This window comes from Asterias rubens, chromosome 14 (assembly GCF_902459465.1).
Source record: "Asterias rubens chromosome 14, eAstRub1.3, whole genome shotgun sequence".
Lineage (NCBI taxonomy): Eukaryota > Metazoa > Echinodermata > Asteroidea > Forcipulatida > Asteriidae > Asterias > Asterias rubens.
This window is the reverse complement of record NC_047075.1, coordinates 9,294,474-9,315,568: the sequence shown is the minus strand read 5'-3', so window position 1 is coordinate 9,315,568 and position 21,095 is coordinate 9,294,474. Positions and strand designations below refer to the sequence as shown.

Below are 21,095 nucleotides of genomic sequence, written 5' to 3'. Positions count from 1 at the left end.
GGTTGTTTGAACGGATGATATAACACCAGTAAAAAGTGTTATAACATGGGCGGGACATGCGACCTTGCACCTGCGCTTATACATGTACGACAGTTTCTTCATTCCTATTGGTCGAGAGCAACGGCTGAAACAGTTGTGCCACATCACGCGATACGCGCGACGCGCACAGCATTCCCTTTTAAGGAGTTGCTTACCCGAGGGCGGCGGAGGGCTCTACCATTTCATAGCTGGAGGGGTGTTGTGTTGAAAGAAAACATTTAACAATTATAATTTTTGCATTTATTTTACCTTATGACCAAAAAGTGTTGATGTTTTTTGACCGAAAAGGTATTTATGAATGGGAATCAAAGTGTGTTGAATGGGTGTTCAACATGTGGTTTAAACCCGCCGAGGCCTGGTTCTTGATAAATTATCAAGTCCAGGCCTCAGCGCGGGTTTAAACCACTAGTTGAAAACCTCTTTACCACACATTGACTCCCTTAATAATGTGTAAAGACACTGCCGTCGATTTTCACAAAACTCTTCCTATTTCAGGACTAATCTTAGGACTTAGGCAAGTCCCAACCCTGCACTACTGTAGCATGCAGACCTTAAGATTAATCCTAAGTTAGGATTACATGTAGTTACTCATCCTAACTCGAGATAAGACGAGTCAACTCAAAGGACAATGGTGGTTTGATGGGTCGTTCGATCTCCATGTATTTTCTTCCACCGTGGTGTTTCTCAACACATGCACAAACCTGTGACAATTTGAACTCAATAGGAGACTTTCCAACGCTAGGCGGCAGCAGACATACCGGGTAAATTTCCATTGTTTACGTAGTTCTGAACATGCGCATAATTCTGAGAACAATGGATTTACCCGGTAAGTCTGCTGCCCTCTATCGTCCCAGAAAGTCTCCCATTGGTCGTTTGGACGCATAATTCCAGGACTTTCATTTTGACTCTGGTCCTGTAATAACATTTCTGGTTCACTTCAGCTTTTTAAGCTCGAGCCCTGCAGTCTTGTGATCTTTTCTCCTATAACCGTCTCAATACGCTTAAAGTGCCAGGGGTCGATTTCACAAAGAGTTAGGACTCGTCTTATCTCGAGTTAGGACGAGTAACTCGTCTTAACTTAGGATTAATCTTAAGGTCCGCATGCAACAGTGCAGGGTTGGGACTCGTCCTAAGTCCTAAGATTAGTCTTAAGTTAGGAAGAGTTTTGTGAAATCGACGGCTGGGTCCTTGGGTGAATAACATTCCGTTAAGCAGCCAATAAAGGATGATCTGAAATATATAGATATTACAGTTTTCTAACAGCTGCAGATCATCCAGGAAACATAAAACAAATATAACGAGTCTCTTACCTCAAGTTAAACATGATAAAAATGGGTTTTCTCCAGAACGCTCCAAGCCAAATTTCTGAAGAACGTGGGGTCAAACAAACCCGCACGACAAAGCAATCGTGACGTCAGTGGCGGCTATTTGGTGTGGAAATGCCAAAGCTGGAGAGCTGTGTTCAAAACCAATAGGGGAAATTCGTCACTGGCGTCCAGGGTCATTATAATAGATAAGCCATTTTTGACTCTCGGCTGAAAAAGCCGCGCGGCCGGGTGCATTTTTGACTCTAGTTATTTATTACTAAATGCAAATTTTGAGAGTAAAATGGTTATTAACCGCTATCTACGATGTCTATTTGGCCATAAAAAGGTAATACTTGACATATTGAGATCATCCTTTATTGGCTCTTTAATCTTTCTCAGCTCCCTGGGGAGTCTACAACCTTGGCAACCGTGGCGCTCCAAAGGCTTTTTTCATTGACAACCTCTACCCTCCCAGGTATCCATTTATACCCCTGGGTGAAGAGAAGCGGCATGCAATTTTTTCTTGGATCAGCTGATTTCCTCTATTGTTATCTCAGTTTTACCATTCAAAATCGAAAAATACTTTAAAAAGCATGTTGCAGCACCAAGGATGTGGAATCATCTTCCTCGGAACATCAGGCAATCTTCTTCATTAGCAAATTTCAAAACTTTACTTAAATCTCATTTTTTTTTCAAAAGCCTAACTGTACGGCACTATATATGAGCAACGACTGTTGGATTAGCGCCTTATAAATTTATTGATTGATTGATTGATTGATTTTACATTTTGTAACTTTCTCTTTTTTTAGTGAAGTTTCAGTTGCATGCCTGGAAGTGATTATAGCAAAGTATCTTGCTGATGACTTAACCACCACAACTGGAATTTGATTCTGTTAGTCAGTCGACCACTTGGCCAATTTCTGATGAACTGACTGCACTCTATTCTATCCCACTTTAATACAGGCCGTCCTAACGAGGGAGTTCAACGGCATGTTCAAGCCGCGGCAGCTGATCGTGGTGACGGCTGAGATCTCAAAGAAGGGAAGCACAGACAGAGTGGAGTGGGCGATTACTAAAGGGGGTGAGACTCAAGATGTACACAGTCAAGCCGTGACCTCATTTGAGAAGAACGATGCTGATGATACTGCCATTGCGACCATCACGCTGCCTGCTGGTTAGTTTCTTAGTTGATATTTTAAAGTGCAAAAAATAATACCTTTCCATTAAATACATCAAAAAACCTTTAAAAGATGAGACGTAGCACAGACAGAGTGGAGTGGGTAACTACTAAAGGCGGTGAGACACAAAATGTGCACAGTCAAGCCGAGACCTCGTTTGAGAAGAATAATGCTGACAACGGATTTGTCCAATGTTAGAAATTCTTCTCTGCCATCCAGGCCGATCCAGGGCAGCTTGAACAGCTTGATCGTACTGTGTAGGCCAATGGCGTTGAGGTCGTCTACATATGTAGTTGACGCTACCACTCGCGCCGAACTGGTCTTGAGATGTTGTGACAACGGGTTTGTCCAATGTTAGAAATTCTTCTCTGCCATCCAGGCCGATCCAGGGCAGCTTGAACAGCTTGATCGTACTGTGTAGGCCAATGGCGTTGAGGTCGTCTACATAATGTAGACGGAGGCTTCCACCCGGAGGCTTCCACCCGGAGGCTTCCACCCGGAGGCTTCTCAGCAGGGTTGTTGTGTCAGGGTGTTATGCATACGGTGCGAGAGTTGGACGTGCGATAACAATATGCTTCCATAGATGCCCAACCAGTTCACTGCTGCCACTTCCGCAATAGAGTTTGACTGCGTATCTCTACATGTATGTTAAATGAATGTAGGTCAAAGGTGTTCAGGCTAGTTAGTTTCTGAATTGATATTTTAACATGCAAAAAAAATAATAACTTTCCATTCATAAATACCTAAGACAGTTAATCCATTCTGATTGGTCCAGAGGCCATCACGTGGGGGTGTTTAAACGGATGATTTAACACCAGTAAAAAGTGTTTAAACATGGGCGTGATACGCGAGCTTGCACCTGTGCTTTTAAAGACAGTTTATTCATTCCTATTGGTCGAGAGCAACGGCCAGGACAGTTGCGCCACATCACGCGATACGCGTCCAGAGGCCATCACGTAGGGGTGTTTAAACGGATGATTTAACACCAGTAAAAAGTGTTTAAACATGGGCGTGATACGCGAGCTTGCACCTGTGCTTTTAAAGACAGTTTATTCATTCCTATTGGTCGAGAGCAACGGCCGGGACAGTTGCGCCACATCACGCGCGACGCGCACAGCATTCCCTTATAAGGAGTTGTTTACCCAAGGGCCTTACCATTTCATAGCTGGAGGGGTGTTTTGTTGAAAGAAATCATTGAACAATTGTTACACTTTTTTTTAAACTTTAGGACCAAAAAGTTTTGATGTTTTTTGACCGAAAAGGTATTTATGAATGGGAATAAAACCGGTTGCAGTGTGGATGCTGATAACTACCCTCTCCTCCACCTCGGGTAATTATGACATCCAGACTGCAACCGGTATTAAACAGAGTGTTTAAAACCAGCCAAGCACATATTTATTCTCTTATTAAAAACATCGAAGCGGGTTAGTTTCTGAATTGATATTGTAAAGGATTTGGGTACTTTTTGTAGGACACAAACATGACAAAACACAATGTCCACATTTTACATTCAACTCACGTGGTTAGATAGAAGATGATAGTGGAAAGCTTCCCACAGATGTTCAAGGCGCAGCAAAGACAATGAAAACAAAACAATACGTGACTATATCCAGTGAATGCCAAGTAAACAATAATAATAACACCATTTTAAAACAACAACATAGGGAAAAAAATCAGAACCAGAAGGGAAACCACGACCAGGCCCGCAGCATTGAGCTAAAGAAAGTCCCGCCAAAGCCTCTGACGAGAACGTGCAAGCCAAGCTGAGCGATACGGGACACACACTAAAACATAATATAAAAGAAGAAGAAAAAAATGAAAAAACATTTGAAAGAAACAAATATTCAACTCGCTTCGATTATTTATTTTTTTTAACTCAGGAACTTTGACCGCTGGATCTGACTACGAGATTAAGGCCATGATGGTTGGCATCATGGATACGGAGTTGTCGTCTGCGGCGACCAAGATCACCATCTACAGAGAGATCTCTGGTTGCCAAGTCAGTCTGCAGAGCGAATACTTGACACTTTCACCGGTAAAAATAATCGTCAGTCTTGTTGACTCAAGTCGGTGACTTGGACTCGAGTCAGACTTGAGTCACCAATTTTGTTGATTTTAGACTTGACTTGACTTGGACAAAAAAATGACTTGTGACTTGAATTGACTTGAGCAAAAATGACTTGTGACTTGACTTGACTTGCGCAAAAATGACTTGAGAGTTGAGAAGTGACTTGAATATTGAATAAACTTGATTTTATGACAATAATTGTTGTTTAAAATAATCAAGTCCTCGGCGACAGCGTCAATGCAGCTGCTACATGTATCTGGATGTTTACCACATTGCGCATGCCTACATGTATATGGACGTATGTAACACGCACATGCATACAGAGTAAACAAAGTAACACCCCAACAAACAAACAGACATACAGACAAACAAACAAACAGCCTAACACCCCAACAAACAAAGTAACACCCCAACAGACAAACAGACATACAGACAAACAAACAAACAGCCTAACACCCCAACAAACAAAGTAACACCCCAACAGACAAACAGACATACAGACAAACATACAAACAGCCTAACACCCCAACAAACAAAGTAACACCCCAACAGACAAACAGACATACAGACAAACAAACAAACAGCCTAACACCCCAACAAACAAAGTAACACCCCAACAAACAAACAGACATACAGACAAACAAACAAACAGCCTAACACCCCAACAAACAAAGTAACACCCCAACAGACAAACAGACATACAGACAAACAAACAAACAGCCTAACACCCCAACAAACAAAGTAACACCCCAACAGACAAACAGACATACAGACAAACAAACAAACAGCCTAACACCCCAACAAACAAAGTAACACCCCAACAGACAAACAGACATACAGACAAACATACAAACAGCCTAACACCCCAACAAACAAAGTAACACCCCAACAGACAAACAGACATACAGACAAACATACAAACAGCCCCAACACCCCCAAGAAACAAAGTAACACCCAAACAAACAAATAAACAAATTAAAGATTGATTGATTGTTTTTTTTCTTCCTTAGGGTAAAATCAAAGTAGACGGTTGTGTTGGCAGCGACGGGCTGACCTACCAGGCCTTCGTAGCATCGACAAACACCCCAACGAAGAAGATCCCTCTGATGACAGTCCCAGTGGATTCCAACTTGCTGAATATTGAGTTCTTTTGGGAAGTGGAAGGTGCCGAGTATGTTAACATCATAGTACGGGTAAGTGTTAAAGGCAGTGGACACTATTGGTAATTGTCAAAGGCTAACATGCATAAAATAACAAACTTGTGAAAATTTTGACTCAATTGGTCATTGGAGTTGCAAGAAGCAGTCAATATTTGTATAACAGCTCTCCAATGCTCTTTACCAAGTCAGTTATTAAGTTAATATTTGTTTTGAGTAATTACCAAATGTGTACCTTCCCTTTAAAGGCAGTGGACACTAGTGGTAATTACTAAAAATAATTATTAGCATAAAACCTTTCTTGGTAACGAGTAATAGGGAGAGGTTGCGGTTCCCTCTGAAGTAACATAGTTTTCGAGAGAGAAGTAATTTTCGACAAATTTTATTTCGAGACTTCAGATTTATACTTATTAAATGTATTTCCTAAGAAACATATTTTAACAGCCTGATGAACTTCTTTCATGATATTCAGATTTATAATTTTTAGGTCTCGAAATCAAGCATCTGAAAGCACACAACTTCGTGTGACAAGGGTGTTTTTTTCTTTCATTATTATCTCGCAACTTCTATGACCAATTGAGCTCAAATTTTCAAAGGTTTGTTGTTTTATGCATTTGTTGAGATACACCAAGTGGGAAGGCTGGTCTTTGACAATTCAATTACCTATAGTGTCCAGTGTCTTTAAAGGCACTTAACAGGTTGGGTAATTGTCAAAGACCAGTATTCTCACTTAGTGTATCCCAAACATGGGCATAGAATTTGGGCTCAATAGGAGACTTTCCAACGCTAGGTGGCAGCAGACATACTGGGTAAATTTCCATTGTTTACGTAGTTCTGAACATGCGCATAATTCTGAAAACAATGGATTTACCCGGTAAGTCTGCTGCCCTCTATCGTCCCAGAAAGTCTCCCATTGGTCATTGAAGTTGTTATAAAATTATGGGGAAAAAACACCCTTGTTGTTAAAAAAAGTGTGCTTTCAGCTAGACGTAAAAGGCTTCTGGCCAAAAGTATTTTATTATTTTAGTGAGAAATTATCTCTTCCTCAAAAACTATGTCACTTCAGAGGGAGTAGTTTCTCACAATGTGTTATACTATCAACAGCTCTCCTATGCTTGTTACCAAGTAAGTTTTTATGCTAATATATATTTTTAGTAAATACCAAACGTGTACAGTGCCTTTAATAACCCTTTGGTGCAAAGATTAATTTAAACAAATAAAAATAATAAAGAAGGCAATGGTGAAAGACTTCTCTTGAAATGTTATTCCATGAAATGCTTTACTTTTTGAGAAAACATTACAACAATTATCAATTCTCGTTGTCGAGAATTTCGGATTTATTTTGAACACTGTCATTACACGGCGAAACGTGCGGAAACAAGGGTAGGTTTTCCCGTTATTTTCTCCCGACTCCGATGACCGATTGAGCCTAAATTTTCACAGGTTTGTTATTTGATATATAAGTTGTGATACACGAAGTGTGGGCCTTTCGACAATACTGTTTACCGAAAGTGTCAAATGGTTTTAACTATGTAACTCATAATTAACATCATAAATGGCCACTGTTATTTATTATTATTTATTAATTTTGGTTTTTTACCCATACACCGATGTGTGTTAGCACTGTATACTCAGTACTTTCCCGAGTCTTGTGAAGAAATATCACAGGCATGTTACTCGGGTGGGATTCGAACCCACGACCCTTGCAATTCTAGAGAAGTGTCTTACCAACTAGACTACCGAGGTTGCCCGGTAGCTAGAGGCAGTTCGAATGTCACCCGAGTAACATGCCTGTGATATTTGTTCACAGGACTCGGGAAAATACTGAGTATATCCAGTGCTAACCCACATCGGTGTATGGGTAAAAAAAAAAATAATTAATATTCTTTATCCCGATGCAAATTTAACATCTCTTATTTTTGTTCTTGTTGACTTTCAGGTTTGTGGCAAGAAAGGAAGATGTAAGGAGTTCACTGAAGCATCTATCCGACAGGTGCAGCAGATTACCGAGGCTGCCATTCAAGCCATCACTGACGATATCCAGAAAGACAAAGAATCTGGTAAATGAATAAATCTTGTACTATCAATCAAGAATACTTAAAAAAGACACTGGACACTATTGGTAATTGACAAAGACAAGTCTTCTCACTTGGTGTATCTCAACATATGCATAAAATAACAAACCTGCATGAACATTTGAGCTTGATTGGTCGTCGTAGTTGCAAGATTTTAATGAAAAAAAAAAACACCCTTGTCACACGAAGTTGTGTGCTTTTACAGAGCTGCCAACTCTTCCGGATTTTGCGGAAGACTCCCGTATTTGACGGCAATCTTCCGTCATCCCGCAAGCAGTCAAAATCTCCTGGATCCCCAACCTGTTAATGAAAAAATAATAAAATTGACGAATTTCGTAGCCCTCCGCCGTGGCCCGTGTGTGTATAACGTTTGTGCGCGTGCATATTTAATTGCATAGATGCGCAGAAAAAGTTGTTCTAACCGTAGTTTCGTCTTCTGCGCATCCATACATGTGCATGCACTGATCAACCTCGCCACCATGGGTAGCGCGCTATATCGATACCTCTCGTCACTAACCCCTGGAATAGATGATTGCACTTACAGTGGCGTATACTCGTTACGACGCACTGCCCACGATCGAGCAAATGACGCTGCTACATCGTACACCACTGGGAACGTGGTTGGGAATGTAAAGCAAAATGGCGCCGCCCAGCAGAGCAACTGGTAAGTCGGTGAAGAAAATTAAATACGCTCAAAAATACAAAGAAGACTACCACAAAGAATGGCCTTGTATAAAGAAATCATCAAAGGATGAAAACCATGCCTTTTGCACTACGTGCAATTCAGAGGTATCTGTGAAATACGGCGGACGAAACGACATATTGAGACACATAGATTCCGACAAACATTGCAGTAGTGCAACAGCACGATCCAACACGCTAGGCATTGCAGATTTTTTTAGAAAATCGGGCTCTGATGACAGCAGTATAATAAAGGCGGAAACTTTATTCACAGGGTTTATAATTGAACATAACTTAAACGTTGCATCTTCTGACCATGTTGGTCCTCTTTTTAGACGAATGTTACCCGACAGTGCTTCAAAACTAGAAACATGTGCAAAACATTTAAAACATAAACAGCAATATTCTTTAGTAATATTTCAAATGTATATGTCTGTACATGAATATTGGTTTTTATGTCCGCAAAAATCGTCGTGACTCGTGCTGAGATTGAGTCTTTCTGACTTAAAAATAAAATCTTCGTGATTTTCAAAAACCAATGTTGGCAGCTCTGCTTTTAGATGCTTGATTTTGAGACCTCAACGTCTAAACTTGAGGTCTCAAACTCTTCAAAGATGTTAAATTTGCATCGTGGATAAGGAATATTAATATTTATTTTTTTTGCTATCCCTGTGATATTTTGTTCACAGGACTCGGGAAAGTACTGAGTATACAGTGCATCGTGGATAAGGAATATTAATATTTATTTTTTTTGCTATCCCTGTGATATTTTTTTCACAGGACTCGGGAAAGTACTGAGTATACAGTGCTAACACACATCGGTGTATGGGTAAAAACCAAAATTAATATTCTTTATCCTCGGTGCAAATTTAACATCTCTTATATCGTTGCGGTACCCGCTGACAAATCACAGGATTCGAACTGCCTCTAGCTACCGGGCAATCTCGGTAGTCTAGTTGGTAAGACACTGCTCTAGAATTGCAAGGGTCGTGGGTTCGAATCCCACCCGAGTATCATGCCTGTGATATTTTCACAGGACTCAGGAAAGTACAGTACTCAATATACATGTACACGTACAGTGCTAACACACATCGGTGTATGGGTTAAAAAAAAAAAATGGCAAAACTACAGTAACAATTACAATTTAATCAAAAATAGTTTCCATACAAATATTTTTTACATATAAATTATACAATTAGCATAATAACAAATATATCGCCATTGGAGGCAATAAATAAATTTAAAAAAAACATCTAGTACATACATGTACATGTACAACCAGAAGGTATGGTAACATAAACCTACTGTAGGACAAACAAAGACAAGGGGCAACAAGGACAGACGACCACATGTATGGTGAACCAAAAGTATACCAAAAAGGGAGTCATCTTTAAAAATGACTCTTCAAATATATTTTTCATTCCTAGGTGATTACGTGCAAGCTTTTCACAAGAATAGCAGAGTCATGAAGTCAGTGGCCACAACATCAGGAAACCGTCGACGAAGAGCAACTGCAGATGGGATTGCAGAGCACTACAGCCTTTTGACAGATGCTACCAGTCTACTCGGTTCTATCAGCGCAGCTGAGCGCTCAACCATATCATTAGACTTGGAAACGTTTCCAGATGTGCAGACGGAAGATCAGAGCAGTAAGCCCTATTGACCTATATCACGCTGTCACCATTTTGGTCATGTGCCCTGTTTCTATAACAGTAATGAATGCTAACATTCATTGCGCAAACATGGCACCAGACTATTCGTCCAGCCAATAGAGTTATGTATAAGAACTAGAGGGCGCACTGGCCTATATACGCGCCCCGGCATGCGCGCAGATGGGCATTTTCTAAGTTGACAAAACAGCCATCTCACAGCGTGTGTTTGTGCGGCCATTTTGTAAGTTGACAAACAGAATCGCGTGAGCGTTCAATAAAAAAAACCTCAAATGCATACATAATTGCGCGCTTGTCATGTTGCGGTCCCGTACCGTTTGTTCAAGCAGCATCACCAGTGTGCCCTCTAGTTCTTATAATATAACTTTATGGTCCAGCCCCAGTTTGGTTTCAATGAGTTGGAATGGAGTAAAATCAAGATGGCCACACCTTGATAAAGATCTATTAAGTATTAGTATTCATAAATACTTGAGAAAGTTTTGCTATTCCAATTGGTGGAGAGCACATCTTGTGGGAGTCAGATTTGATTGTTATATATAGGGCCACTGATTTTCCATTTCAGAAAAGTGCAAATTCCGTTTGACAAAAACATGAATTCCGTTTCAGGCACAAAAAATTCCGTTTCATGTTTTTTAATTAGATAAAAGGTTGTTTAATACCCAGGGAGACACTTATGAACGTAAATTTTGGATAAGTTGCACTGCTGACTTCCTAAATTTTAATTTGAACTGACATTTTTCTAAAAAACACTAAAAAAAAAGATTTTTTAATTTTTTTTATTTTTATTAAATTGTGTCTGCTGATCGATGCAACAGAAACATGTAAACAGCCGTTGCACTGTGGCTGCAGTATCAGCCCACATGACGTGATAGACTTGATTCTAAAAACTGCAGTTTGTCTCTGCGTCAGCCACATTGCATGCATTTGTAGGCTAATGACGGAAGTGTATCCACAAGAGGGCGCTGTTTTAGGATGATCACAGACTTGGGACCAAGTCTATGATTCTCCCTCCACAAACAAAGTGTCAGCCATTTTGTTTTCGCTTTGGCGACAGAATGTTGACAGTTTACGCTTTCATTTTAGACCTTTCCGAGATGAAAACACATTGTATGGGTTCTTATGGATCAGTAAGCTAGTTTGTGTATTATTGTTGGTAAAAGGGAGGGAGAAAATGCAATTTGTGTGAAACAAAAATGTAAAAAACGTGCCGTGAATAATGCCCTCCGCATGTTAACAGCGTGTGTACTGCACTGGGTTGAAATTGGAATAGAATGATCCACGATTACAATCTCATACTTTTTAATGGTCTGATTTCTGATGCTTTTTTAGTTTGACAAAAAGATCCTTAATAGAGAATGCAATTGCAATAGTTTTGGCCTGAAGAACATGAACAAAAACATTTAAAAAAATCTTTTTTTTTTCTTCCTAAAACTGAATGCCGTTTTCCGTTTCAAAGGGCGAATTCCGCGAATTCCGTCCATTTTCCGCGATCGCGGAAAATCAGTGGCCCTATATATATGATTTGAGGCAATGCATGGTGAGGTATCAATGGGGGTGTTCGTTTAGCTTCCCTGGGTCGACCCCGGTCTGCCCCGATACGTTTGAATAGCTTTGACGGGGCTCACCCGGGTCAGCCCCCAGTGCCCTGCTTGTGGAGTGGGTCACTTGGGGGTGACCTGAGGTGCATGCCGTCACCACGAGAGGGTAAGTGTGAATGTTCGATTAGCTCTTGTCAGGGGCTCACCCCGGGGTCGACCCAGGGAAGCTTATATATTTGGTTTGCGATAACACCATGTGTGTATCTACTTTCCAGGTAGAGTTTGTTCTTTAGAGAACTGTCTTTCTTTATTCTACAACAGCGGAGTAGATTTATCGGGTGTTCAGGAGACTTCTCAGTTCTGAAAAGAACTGTCCTGCTTTTTAACTGTTACATAGGCGGATGGTATAGAAAATAGGCTGGGACTACTACTTTAGCTTATAGGATCGTGATTAGCTGTGCTACCACAGAGTCAGTTCTTAGTTGGTCTCAACAAGAGCTAATCGAACGATCACCCTCGTGGATTACATCAAGTGCCTACATTGCCAGCAACTTCTTTGTGAGCCAAACCAATTCTGTAATGTTGCTCTACTTTCCTCTCTGTCCTCAGTGACGATGTTAAATAACCTGAAGGCTTTGATCAGATCCTATATTGGTGACGATCCAGAGCATATAAGAGAAACTTTTGAGGAACTGAGTGAGGAGATAGCTGAGACACACGCTGGTTTGGCGCTACCTGAGGACAGACGGGAACTCAGGTAAAAACCCTCTGAATACCACTTGTAAGGCCAAATAAATAAAAACATGTGTATTGTCCTCCCTTTTCAAAAAAATGAAGGAGTTTTTTTTTACACTTTCAAGAACCAACTCAAGACCCACCTCATCACACAAGTTGCTTCTCCTTCTGTTTAGTTTGTTTATTTAGTTCCTTCAGTCGTTGGCTTTGTTAGGGTTCCTGCGCCAGGAGTGTCACCTGTGACAGACATGGCGCATTACAAGTTTCCTTTATTATTATTACTTACATGTAGGCCAAAAAAAAAAAAAAACATGTTTGGCATCCTCTCTTTTTGAAAAAAAAAACAGGATTTTTTTTTTTTTTTTTTTCAAAATGGCCGCTTGTCACATTTTTGGCTTGGGGCGTCCTCAGGACAGGCGAGAGCTCAGGAAAAAATCCTCTTCACCCTTAGCCCCAAAAAATAAAAACATGTTGTGTGCCTCCCTTTTGGAAAAGAAGGTGGAGGGTAAGCAAGGTTGTAGCTAGGGCAAATTGGGTGCTGGCTAATTTTGTCGAGGGTGGGTGTATCAGGGTCAGCGTAGCGCCTCACAACCCGGGTCCGCTTAAAGGCCCCTGGTGGGATCAAGGGGCAGCATCCTTTGAAGTTGACGGGTTTAAGTTTTTTTTTATAGCTTTGATGGGCTCCCCAGGCTCTTTCCTGCCCCATATTTGTGCATTTTGAAGTAAAACATTAAAAAGAGTTTTTATTTTGGTGAATTTTTTTTTATTTTATTTAAATGCATTTTTTCAATTTTATTGATCAATACAAATATAAGATTGCAATAAAGAAACTTTGTTTTCACAATACAATACACTAAAACTTTATTGTCCCTGCATCTGGATATTCCTTTGGCCTTTTTTTCTCCTGATTAAAACATGGTCACCAATTAAAAGGTACAATGGTAAAAAGGGGTTAAACTGACCACAGTGGAAAAATTGACCTTTTTGTTCTGAGCAGTCGACATTCTATTATGAGGCGGTTGAGGGCGCAAGGATTAAAGCCAGTGGACATTATTGGTAATTGTCAAAGACCAGTCTTCTCACTTGGTGTTTCTCAACATATGCATGAAACAACAAACCTGTGAAAATTTGAGCTTGATTGGTCGTCGGAGTTGCGAGATAACTATGAAAGAACAAAACACCCTTGTCACACGAAGTTGTGTGCTTTCAGATGCTTGATTTCAGGACCTCAAATTCTAAACTTGAAGTCTCGAAATCAAATTCGTGTAAAATTACTTCTTTCTCGAAAACTACTCCACTTTCAGAGGGAGCCGTTTCTCACAATGTTTTATACTACCAATCTCTCCCCATTACTCGTTACAAAGTAAGGTTTTATGCTAATAATTATTTTGACTATAATTACCAATAGTGTCCACTGCCTTTAATAAGAAAAAACTTTCTGGTTTTGTTTGTATAGCGATGCACAAAATCTTACACAACACTAAGGAACTGTACTGCAAAATCGTGAGGCAAGCAACAGTCGTACGATTATAAGAAATAATTTTATCAGAAATATTTTTTGATTTTGTTTGTGTAGATGCCATGCGCAAAATCTTACACGGCATCTTGGAACCGTACTGCAAAATCGTGAGGCGAGCTTCAGTCATACGATAATAAGAAAAAATGTTCATAAGAAATATTTTTTTATTTTGTTTGTGTAGACGCCATGCGCAAAATCTTACACGGCACCTTGGAACCGTACTGCAAAATCGTGAGGTGAACATCAGTCGTACAGAGCTCGTACATTCTAGGATAAGAAGAGGTAGACTCGAGAGGGCCATCCAGTTTGACAGAGTCAACATCAGCTTTCCTTTATCGGTGATCAATGAAAGGTATTTAGTTTCATTTTATTTTTATAAATATATGATTTGAGGCATTGCATGGTGAGGTATCAATGTTATATAAATAAAATAAAAATTTGGGGTTGAACAAAGAATTGACTAGCATGACTAGGGTGGGAACCAACGACCTCCGGATTAATGTGCCGGCGCTCTACCAACTGAACTATCTAGCCCTATATTGGCGGTGTCCCTATTTTGTCAATATCTTTGTTTGGGGGTCCCTATGCGCTGTACATGTAAAAGGAAATCAACAATTGTACAAAGAAAACAGATGTATGTTTTTAATCGGGTTTTGAATTGTTCTGATGTCCCAGCCTGTTTGACAACCTCTGGAAGACTGTTCCATAACTGAACTGCTGCATATTGGAAAGAGTGTGAACCATACGACTTTGTTTTGATAACTGGGGGAGTCGGAAGGGATTTATTTGAAGATCGCAGATTTCTGGTGGTTTTGTACTCCTGAACTAAGCTTTGGAGATAAACAAGGGCAATACCGTGGATACAGTGATAAGTCAGAACAAACGTACGGCGAGGTCATCAAAAGTGTTTGTGCATGCACACTATTTGTTTAAAAAACTAAATTAATATTCTTTATCCCGATGCAAATCTTTTACATCATTGCGGTACCCGCTGCCGAAACATACGGACTGCCTCTAGCTACCGGGCAATCTCGATAGTCCAGTTGGTAATACACTGCTCTAGAATTGCAAGGGTCGCGGGTTCGAATCCCACCCGAGTAATAAGCCTGTGATATTTTTTCAAAGGACTCTGGAAAGTACCTGTAGTGAGTATACAGTGCTAACACACATCGGTGTATTGGTAAAAAAAAAAAAAAATTAATATTCTTTATCCCGATGCAAATTTAACATCTATAATATTTGCCAAAAGAAGTTGTAAGTATTAGTTATGCCCTGCAGTCCTGTAAACTATTTACCCGATTCGAACCCTACATTGCAACTTTTCTCATTTTCCTTCCCCTTTTAAAAACGTTGGACACTTTCGGTAAACAGTATTGTCCAAGGCCCACACTTCGTGTATCACAACTTCTATATAAAATAACAAACCTGTGAAAATTTAGGCTCAATCGGTCTTCGGAGTCGGGAGAAAAATAACGGGAAAACCCACCCTTGTTTCTGCACGTTTCGCCGTGTCATGACGTGTGTTTAAAAATAAATCCGTAATTCTCAGTATCGAGAATTGATATTGTTTTAATGTTTTCTCAAAAAGTAAAGCATTTCATGGAATAATATTTCAAGAGAAGTCTTTCACCATTACCTTCTGTAAACCCTGTAAGTTATTTGTAAATCTGTGAACTTTTATTTTATTTTTCTGTACCGAAAGTGTCCAATGGCTTTAATATCAGGGATGAGATTTGTCAGACTTTTATCTGAATTCAGACTTTTTAAGTCAGCCTGGTGAAGAAAAACAGCCGTTCCTTTTTTTCCATAATATAACAAAATCCTGCTCTTTGATCTACTTCTTTAGTGATGAGAACACTGTTCCTAAAAGCTCAGTGGAATCTATAACTCCAGGGGTTACCATACAGGTGTAATTGCCATCTACCTTCTGAGATCTACCATTCAGGTGGAAGAGCCATAAGTTCAACATACATCAGCAGAATTTGTATCCTAATAATAATAATAACAAATAAAACTTATAAAGCGCATTTTACAAAGATACAATGCGATGGTATAAAGAAAGCTACGAAAAAAGTAAGTTTATGAGCGAGAAGAGAACAGATGGGATTTTAGTTTACTCTTGAATGTCTTAAGTGAGTTGGTGTTGGGTATGATTTGGTAGTGAGTTCCAGCATGCATGGCATGGGGACCAGCAACTGAGAAGGACCAGTCCCCTCTCCTTTTGTGAGTGGGAGGGATTGTGATAATAATAATAATAATAATATTTACAATTTATATTGCGCCCCTTACATACAAAATGATCAGAGGCGCAGAGCACACATGTTAAAAAGCACAGAGTGGAAGAAAAAGACAAAGAAAAAAGACTGGTCACCAGGCCAGTGCCCAAACAAAAGTATGGGGATACGTCTGTCCCGCCAACAGAGAACTAATTAATTACTTATTACATAGGCCTATCTCTGCTGGCATCGGTAATGTTTTGATCTTTTCAGGAGACAGACGCCTCTAACCCTATCTATGCTAAAATTCTAAACTAACTGGCAAGGTGACCTTAGAAGAAGACATTAAAAAGCTAAAAAGCGGTTTTATATTACATTTAAAGGCAGTGGACACTATTGGTAATTACTCAAAATAATTATTAGCGTAAAGCCTTTCTTGGTGACGAGTAATGGAGAGAGGTTGATGGTATAAAACATTGTGAGAAACGGCTCCCTCTGTAGTGCCATAGTTTTCGATAAAGAAGTAATTTTCCACAAATTTGATTACGAGACCTCAACATTAGAACTTGAGGTCTCGAAATTAACCATCTAAACGCACACAACTTCGTGTGACAGGGTGATTTTTTCTTTCATTATTATCTCGCAAGTTCAATGATCGATTGAGCTCCAATTTTCACAGGTTTGTTTTAAATTTAGGCATATGTTGAGATACAACAACTGTGAAGGCTAGTCTTTGACAATTACCAATAGTGTACACTGCCTTTAAAAGAGATGAGTTTCTGTTCGCTACGTATGTGAAGCGGTAGCGCATTGTTTAGTTTCAGACCTTTAGTGAGCAATGACTCTCATCCCTTTTTATATTATCAGATTGGGCGGTCAGGAAGTTCTACTTCATATTGAGGATTACCAGAGCGAAGAAGTGGCTGACTTTGATTACATCCAGTCAATAACCGTCCTTGACGTCTCTGGTAAGGAAATCACCAAAATAATAATATGAGAATCAATGTGTGGTGAAGAGGTTTTAATTTACCTTGACTTTGTCTCGGGTAAAAATTATCAAGAACCAGGCCTCGGCGGGTTTAAACCACTAGTTTAAAACCGATTCAACACACTTTGATTCCCATTCATAAATACTTTTTCGGTCAAAAAGTTTTTAAAAATGCAAAAATTATAATTGTTTAATGATTTCTTTCAACACAACACCCCTCTAGCTATGAAATGGTAAGGCCCTCTGGTGAAAACTTCTTATAAGGAGATTGGCGTGTGCGTCGCGCGTATCGAGTGATGTGGCACAGGTGTTCCAGCCGTTGCTCTCCACCAATAGGAATGAATAAACTGTCGTATATGCACAGGTGCAAGCTCGCGTGTCACGCCCATGATTAAACACTTTTTACTGGTGTTACGTGTATATCATCCGTATAAACACCCCCACGTGATGTCCTCTCGACCAACTAGAATTGATAAACTGTCTTGGGTTTTTATGAATAAAAGTTATCACAAAGCGTGAGTGGAGTAATAGTAATAAGAATAAAACTGCTTTTATGGTGTCATTTCACCATTAAAATGTTCAAAAGCGCAACACAAAAGTCTACAACAGCAAAGAAAAATCAGCATAATCGAGAAACACCGCAAAGAGTAACCAAATCCAAAAGCTCGTCTAAAAAGGAAAATTCTTTAGCTTGGCCTTAACAATCGAAACAGACTGTACATGACGCTTCTGCGTTAGTTATTAAACGCAGACACACTGAATTTGTTGGTTTTTTCCTGAGTGTGATAACAGATTTATTTTCCAGCAAACTTGACCAGGGTAAAAATTGATGTGGCAATGACTTACTTGTACACAAGGATAAAAATAATTGCATTTTGCGCATAGCTTATAAAAGCGCAATACACAGAGTTAGAAAACACAATACACATGGTGTGACTTTGGCTGTGCGATGTAAGTTTTTATAACACCCCCTTACAAATGTTCTGCCTTTTCATTGGTTTAGAGCGCGTCACATGATTTGTCTTAGTTTTACTAGAAACGGCAGCCGTGTGATAGTGCATCGTTTGCCATGTGATAGTCCGACGACTATCACATGGCGTGCAGTACCCAGACGTCTTTTTACCCACCTCGAACTCAATCAGTTGTGCATCTGTTTATCTAAAACGCGCGTACGAATGTTATGTGTATGAGGATGATAAATAGTCTGTTGGGGTGTTATCAAACAAATATTGACTGCATTTACTCGTGCTATAGTTAAAACTCTGACTCCCTCGGTGATCCCTGGAGCGTTCCACTTTCCCTTGGCTGCACCTCGGGGGGAAAATAGAACACTCCGGGAATCACCTCCGGAGTCGCAGTTTTAAACCATAGCGCTCGAAGCAGTCAATATTTGTATAATATCACACTCCTTGTTGCTATGCAGTCAATATTTGTATAATATCACACTCCTTGTTGCTATGCAGTCAATATTTGTATAATATCACACTCCTTGTTGCTATGCAGTCAATATTTGTATAATATCACACTCCTTGTTGCTATGGATCCACCAATCAGAATCAAGGATTCAAGCCTGCTTGAAGATAATCGTTGTTATTACTATTATGCCATTCTCTTCCTTTGTCTCGAAACAGGGGTACCAATTCCTTTGGCGAACTTGTTGGAACATATCAACTTGACGTTCCCGGCCACACAAAGAAAAAGTACCTGCAAATACTTGGATGAGAACACAAACACCTGGTCCACGTCTGGTGTCCTGACTACTCATGAATCACAGAATGAACGTGTGATATGTCGGACCAACCACCTGACTGAGTTTGCTCTTGAAGTCTCAGGTAGGTACTGTTCACTGATAATATACAAATAACAAAGTTAAAGTCACCTGGAAATAAAAAAAAAAATTCTTCAAACATTAGAGTATATTTTTCTGAACAATAAAATCATTTTTTGAGTAATTGTTTTTAATGATTTATATGTTTAAAAAATTTAATAAAGTCGTGTGGGGTGACTCCGCCTGCCCATTTTGTGATGTCAATCGAGGAAGACTTTGCCTCGATCGAACATCGAACACATGTACATGCAAGTACATTCAAGTCCTAGTCATGAGTCAATTCGAAAAAAAGTTTTTTTCTTGCATTTTTCCGGCAATGTGGACTAGGTGTATTGCTGCTGTATTGCTGCTGGATGCAGCAATACAACTAAAGATTGGGTCAGTGTGCAAGTCTTTTACAGCGCTGTGCAGCAAACGCTTCCAGCCGTCGTGCTTCAAGAATACGGAATACACTGCACATTTTGACATGAAGAAAAAAGTTCTTTTCTAAAACATGACGCAATCCCAACAATTTTTCCAACTACATGTAGTGGGGAAGTCGAAGAAGGTACATGTCACTGAAAGACGTAACGAACCTAAAGGAGAATTTGCCTAACGTGAAAAAAATCAGGTATTGTTTCAACTTTGAGGGCATGTTTTTAGCCTGGGCCAGGCGTCACTATCTTGTGTTGGCACTTCATGCGATTCATCGCGCCTCGATTGACGTCACGAAAAGCGCCCTCTCGGGTCGGGCTTATTTTTCAAATTTGTAAATAACATGGAAACTAATTTTTTTTAACCTTAGTTAATTGTTTATTCATATGCCACTCATCAAAACACATATTTTAGTGACAAAAGTATTATTTTGACAAAATACCACTTCCAGGTGACTTTAATGAGTGCAATGGTTCAACTATGCATAAAATAACAGATCTTTGAAACAAATTTGCTCAATTGGTTGTCGAAGTTGCAAGAATATATTGATATAAAAATATCTGTGCTTTCAGATGCTTGAAAGATTTAAATATTTTAGTGAGCAATATATTCTCTTTCTCGAAAACTTTGTGACTTCAGAGGGAGCCTTTTTTCTCAAAATTGTATACTATCAACAGCTCTCCGTTGCTGGTGACCAAGTAGCTTTTTCAACTATATTGTATTTTTAGTAATATTATTACCAATCGTGTCCAGTGACTTTAGTTTTACATATTTTTGTTATAATTAGTTTTCAATTTTTAACCTTGTATCCTTTTTGTATTTTCTTTCATTACAGTTGACCCGTTTGATTTGGGTATGTGAAATTTTGTATTTTATAAGACATTAAAACGTATTTCGTACTTGGTTCAATTCAATGTCGAAAGCTTGTGAAAGCGACCCCATTGATGGTGACTGTTTCTTTTTCACGTATTTTGGAGCAAGCTGTTACGCCTGCTGCACATTAATGCAACATTAAAGCCATTGGACACTTTAGGTAAACAGTATTGTCCAAGGCCCACATTTGTGTATGACAACTTACATATAAAATAACGAACCTGTGAAAATTTAGGCTCAATCGGTCATTGGAGTCGGGAGAAAAAACCGGGAAAACCCACCCTTGTTTCCGCACGTTTCGCCGTGTCATGACATGTGTTTAAAATAAATCCGTAATTCTCGATATCGAGAATTGCTAATTGTTTTAATGTTTGCTCAAAAAGTAAAGCATTTCATGTAATAATATTTCAAGGGGAGTCTTTCACCATTATCTTCTGTAAACCCTGTAAGTTATTTGTTGATCTGTGAATCTTGTTAATCTATTTTTTTTTAAGTTTCGAAGAGGCCCTTACATCGTACGCCATCGCTGAAGAAAAACGTCGCGCACCCATAAAAGGCTATCGTTGGCTTAGAGTCATGCAAAGCGAATACACATTTCCATCGAAGATGGCAGTCAATGACATCATGTGCAATTTTTCTGTAGGCTTTTGTGTAGAAACAGGTTTTGGAATTTATTTTATTTTTATTTTATTTTTTTTTCGGGGGGATAATGGTTTATTGTTGACATTTCAAAAAATCATACATCAAATAACTAAAACATCCATATGAGAAAAGTGTTAACAAGTCGATGAAGAGAATTAACACTTTGA

At 39.4% G+C, this 21,095-nt stretch overlaps 1 protein-coding gene across 1 annotated transcript in view; it reads left to right on the top strand.

Annotated features, from left to right (window-relative positions):
* LOC117299640 overlaps positions 1-21,095 on the top strand; it is a 54,568-nt gene that overhangs the window by 25,305 nt on the left and 8,168 nt on the right. The window contains exons 8-17 of the mRNA XM_033783189.1: positions 2,310-2,520; positions 4,405-4,559; positions 5,603-5,785; positions 7,689-7,809; positions 9,933-10,154; positions 12,323-12,470; positions 14,149-14,319; positions 17,051-17,151; positions 18,803-19,003; positions 20,249-20,266. Coding sequence (XP_033639080.1) covers positions 2,310-2,520; positions 4,405-4,559; positions 5,603-5,785; positions 7,689-7,809; positions 9,933-10,154; positions 12,323-12,470; positions 14,149-14,319; positions 17,051-17,151; positions 18,803-19,003; positions 20,249-20,266 — 1,531 coding nt within the window. The remainder of the gene's footprint in view (positions 1-2,309; positions 2,521-4,404; positions 4,560-5,602; positions 5,786-7,688; positions 7,810-9,932; positions 10,155-12,322; positions 12,471-14,148; positions 14,320-17,050; positions 17,152-18,802; positions 19,004-20,248; positions 20,267-21,095) is intronic.